At 56.5% G+C, this 4,079-nt stretch overlaps 1 protein-coding gene across 1 annotated transcript; it reads left to right on the top strand.

The window, feature by feature from the left end:
- Window positions 1–240: 240 nt before the first annotated feature.
- Window positions 241–1,435, top strand: PHYSODRAFT_258052 (hypothetical protein; the record flags this gene model as incomplete). The annotated part of the gene is made up of 5 exons (XM_009520373.1): window positions 241–369; window positions 492–827; window positions 888–1,001; window positions 1,041–1,280; window positions 1,337–1,435. The coding sequence occupies 5 exons, from the start codon at window positions 241–243 to the stop codon at window positions 1,433–1,435; spliced, it is 918 nt and encodes a 305-aa protein (XP_009518668.1).
- Window positions 1,436–4,079: the final 2,644 nt, after the last annotated feature.

Below are 4,079 nucleotides of genomic sequence, written 5' to 3' on the forward strand. Positions count from 1 at the left end.
AGCGTAAGCCCCGCGAGGACCTGACGCAGAACCAGCGCGCCAAGGGCTATCGTCTTCGGTGCAGACGTACGTCGGCGCCGCGACCTTACGACGTCACCTCTGATCCCGACGTGGACGCCGCCCCCTCGATCCTGACCTGGACGACGACGACTCTACCATCTGTGGCTAGCGCCATCTTCCCGCAGTACCCGTTGCACTACGTGCTGTTCCCCCCCTCCCCAAGGCACGGAGTTGGCCGAGATGAAGGAGGTGGGGCTGAGATCTGTGGATGGCCAGACCGAAGGACCGTGCTTGGGGCACCGCCGCCGTGGGCACAGCGACTGTGCCAAGGTGATCATCAGCGCCACGCGTGAACGCTACGTGGAGATGGTACTAGTCTGGTTTGGACAGTGCATTCTCGCCCGTGCTGGACATCGCGCTCTCGTGGCGGCGTCAGCACGCTCTAACAGTGCTGAACATGCTGTTTGGTACGCTGCTGCTGCTGCTGAAAGATTTCTCGCTACTCATGCTGGACTACGGTGCGGCGGCTGTGCATCGTCATGTGCTGCGACTTCTTCCCGCTCCTGGTCGGCGTGGAGATGCCCATCCGATCGCTCTCGCAGTGGCTGCTGCGCGGCGGCCACAATGTCATCCTGCTCACGTATGCCGTTCCCGGACCCAAGGTCAGAGTGGGCCCGACGGCGCCGCCAACACCCCACTCAGCGCGCGGTCGTGCGTTACATGACAAGCTGTACTACCTGCCGGTGATGCACTTGCTGGACATCGTGACGTACATGACGTTCGTGGGCCACTTGGCGCTGTTCCGGGCCATCCGCGTCCGCGAGCAGGTGCGGATCGTGCATGGCCACCAGGCCACGTCCACCCTCATGCACGAGTGTCTGCTGTAGACCAAAGCGCTGGACCTGGGCGTCAAGACCGTGTACACGGATCACTCGCTCTTCGGCTTCGTGGACGCTGCCAGCGTCCTTCTTAACAAGATCATAAATTTCCTCGTGTTCTCGGTGAACACGGCCATTGGAATCTCGCACACGTGTCGCTAGAACCTCGTGCTGCGTGCGTCATTGCGCGAGGGGCTCGAGAGTGGGTTTACACGGCTGCTGCTCGAGGAGATGCTGGAGAAGCACCGACGGCCCTACTGCGTGACGCTCTACGGCGCCGTGCCCAGCTTCAAAGTGCGCGACGTACTGTGTCAAGACCACATCTTCCTCAACCGACAGCTCGCTGGCCAAGAGAGCCTCTACTTCACGATTCTGGAAGCTGCGAAATACGAGCTTTCCGTGGTAAGTACGCACGTGGTCGTAGTGTGGGAAGTGCTACCCCCCCTGACGTGGTGCAGTTCACAGCGGACATCACGCCTGAGGCGCTCGCGGAGGCGACGCTAGCCGCGGAGCTTCGACTGGCGGGCGTGGATCGACAGGACTTCCAACGCGCTTGAAATGCAGCTCGTGCCATTCCCCGATTTGCGTCGTGATGGCGACTCCACTGTACGACCGCGTGACGGTCGGTGCCGGCCTCATTGGCAGTGCGGCTGCCTACGACGCCACGAAAGAAGGCAAGTGCGAGCTGCTGTTGGAGCCTTTATGAGCTGATGCATGACAAGGGCTCGAGCCACGGCACCAATCGCACCTTCCGCGTGGCCTTCTCCAACGACACGGACACAGAGCTGTATCTGACGTCGCTACAGCTGTGCTGTGCGATCGAGAAGAGGTGTCTTCGCGTTCGGCCGGCTGGACGGCCTCGTCCTCCTTGAGAGGACTTTGAAGAAGTGCAAGGTGCCGTTCGAGTCGCGGACTGGCGCTCAAGTGAATCAACGCTTCTTGGCTTCTCATTGCCCGACAACAACCACGCGGTGTACAACGCGCGGACGGGGGTGCTCAATTTGTTGTTGTCAATGGCCACGACGCAGACGTTGCTGGGCGCGAGTATTCGTAAACGCAGAAGAAGGTGTGTGCCCTGCCCGACACCTCGCTACTCCATCGTCTGCAGCTGTATCATGGAATCTGCTCAGTAGTGGGGGTGTTGGCTTGCGTCATTGCTGTGGATTACATTTGAAATCTTAATCGAGAATAGCACTCTACATGTGATATCGGTGTGTGTTAGCAAAGCGTGTGTTATATTGTGGACGTTAGTGCGCCTTACGCTCAGAAGCAAAGCGTTTATTGTTGTGAAGGCAAGGACGAAAGAAATCGATTACTGCGAAATGTCCACACTCACGACTGCGTCCAAGAGATACTCGAATCCCATGTCGTTAATGTCAAACAGAGAATCTTCAGCTTCTTGCTCGTCACTGTCGCTGTCACTGTCGCTATCGAGCTCTATCGGCCGACGAGAAGTCTTGTACAATGGCAGTCGAGTTGGTTTCGCATCTCCGTTGTTCGTGTAGATGAACGACAACTTCTCGACTGTTGCGACCTTGAGGCGGTTTCGAAGCTTGCTGTGTGTAAATCCTTGCACACTCCACAGGCGCTCACTTGCTGCAGACGAAGTCGGGATGCTCAAAAATTTTCTCTGCGAACTTGTGAAGAACAGGAAATTGGTCGTCGAGTGTCCACCAGGCCAGTGGTGAGTGCTCACTAGCAGCCTCCCACTGAGCAGCAGTCCAGTTCTTCTTCGTCTTTACAAAAGATAGCAGCGATGCGCGAAACTGAGCTGAGCTCACGTCGGGTGGGAGGCCAAAATGCTCGGCAAGCTTTACAGCGGAGCGTACCGCCTTACGAAGCGGACTGTCTTGAGGGTCGGGTATAGCTTCGTTGATAGGGCAGCTTCCGTCAGAACTGTCTCCGCTCGATCCGACACCACCACTGCCGTCAAGGCTACCGCTCGGTAAGTTAAAGATGTCCTTGGACGGATCCAGCAGGTATGCAACCGTCGTGGAATCGGACGGTGGACGAATGAAGTCCCATCGACTAGCAATCAGCTTGCGAATTTCATCTTGAACGGAGCTGCCGGCTAAAGCTGCGATACCTTCAGTGTACTCTGGCGCCTGATACAGCCGAAGAAACTCGTGCAGGATCATTGAGTTCGAACAAGCATCCGTCTCCAGGACAGCTAGTGCTCGTGTAACCGGTTTCGTCATGCCGAACGACAACCTTCGCCTTGATCCAAAACTGCTTATCGTTGACAATACCTTGAACTTCGTCCAGCTTCACCTGACTCTCTTTGTCCGGGTAGTGCTTCATAAGCTCCGAGTCCGCCAAAGCTGCCATCAGCGTTGTCTTGTTGCGAACGACGCTCTGGATGCATTTTTCTTGAGCGTACCATCTCGTTGACACAGGGACCGCTAACTCGCCTGCCCTTCTGGCTTTTTGTAGCTGGCGCCGCAAACGCCGAACTTGATCGAGCAGCAGGTGTCTAGGGCGCACAAACTTGACGATTTTGATGGCCTTCTTCAGCACGTCTCCAAACAACTTGATCTTGAAGATATCCTTCAGGAGCAGGTTCATGGCGTACGCCGAGCATCCGTTGAAGACCACGTTTGGGTGCTTAGCTTCAACCAGTCGGCCAGCCTTTTTCATGTTGGCTGCGTTGTCCGACACAATGGGGGAAACTTTGCCAGCGTCTGCCACGCCTTCTACCTCAGCAATGACTCGCAGAAGCTCCGATGCCATGTAGTCCCCCGTGTGTGCCTCAGAACCCGTAGTACCCGATGACCACATCATTGGACGCATGGCGGGTGACCACAACAAGTAGTTCACGATACTCTCGCGGTTTACGTTGGACCAGCCGTCAGTGATGATAACCAGAAACGTTTGCTTTGAAAGAAGCTCAGCCAGGTTGGCCTTCTCCAGTTCATAGGCTTTAACGAGCAGGGTGGTCGCTAGCGCCTGCCGGGTTGGGAGCTTCAACGCAGGAGTCAGACGCTTAAACAGCTTGCGCATGTACGCATTCTCGATCGCGCGGAACGGGATTCCAGCAGTGTAGAAGACCATGGCGATGTCCAGATGAATGCTTGATTCCTCCTCCTTGCTGAGTACGATTGGGGAATTTGTTGCTGGAGAGCCACTGTAGCTTGTGCGACGGCTCTTCGACGGCGAAAACATCCCAGGCCTTGCCTTACGTTTCTTCTGCGCGTCGTACGT

Source organism: Phytophthora sojae (genome assembly GCF_000149755.1).
Source record: "Phytophthora sojae unplaced genomic scaffold PHYSOscaffold_2, whole genome shotgun sequence".
In the NCBI taxonomy this organism is placed as follows: domain Eukaryota; phylum Oomycota; class Peronosporomycetes; order Peronosporales; family Peronosporaceae; genus Phytophthora; species Phytophthora sojae.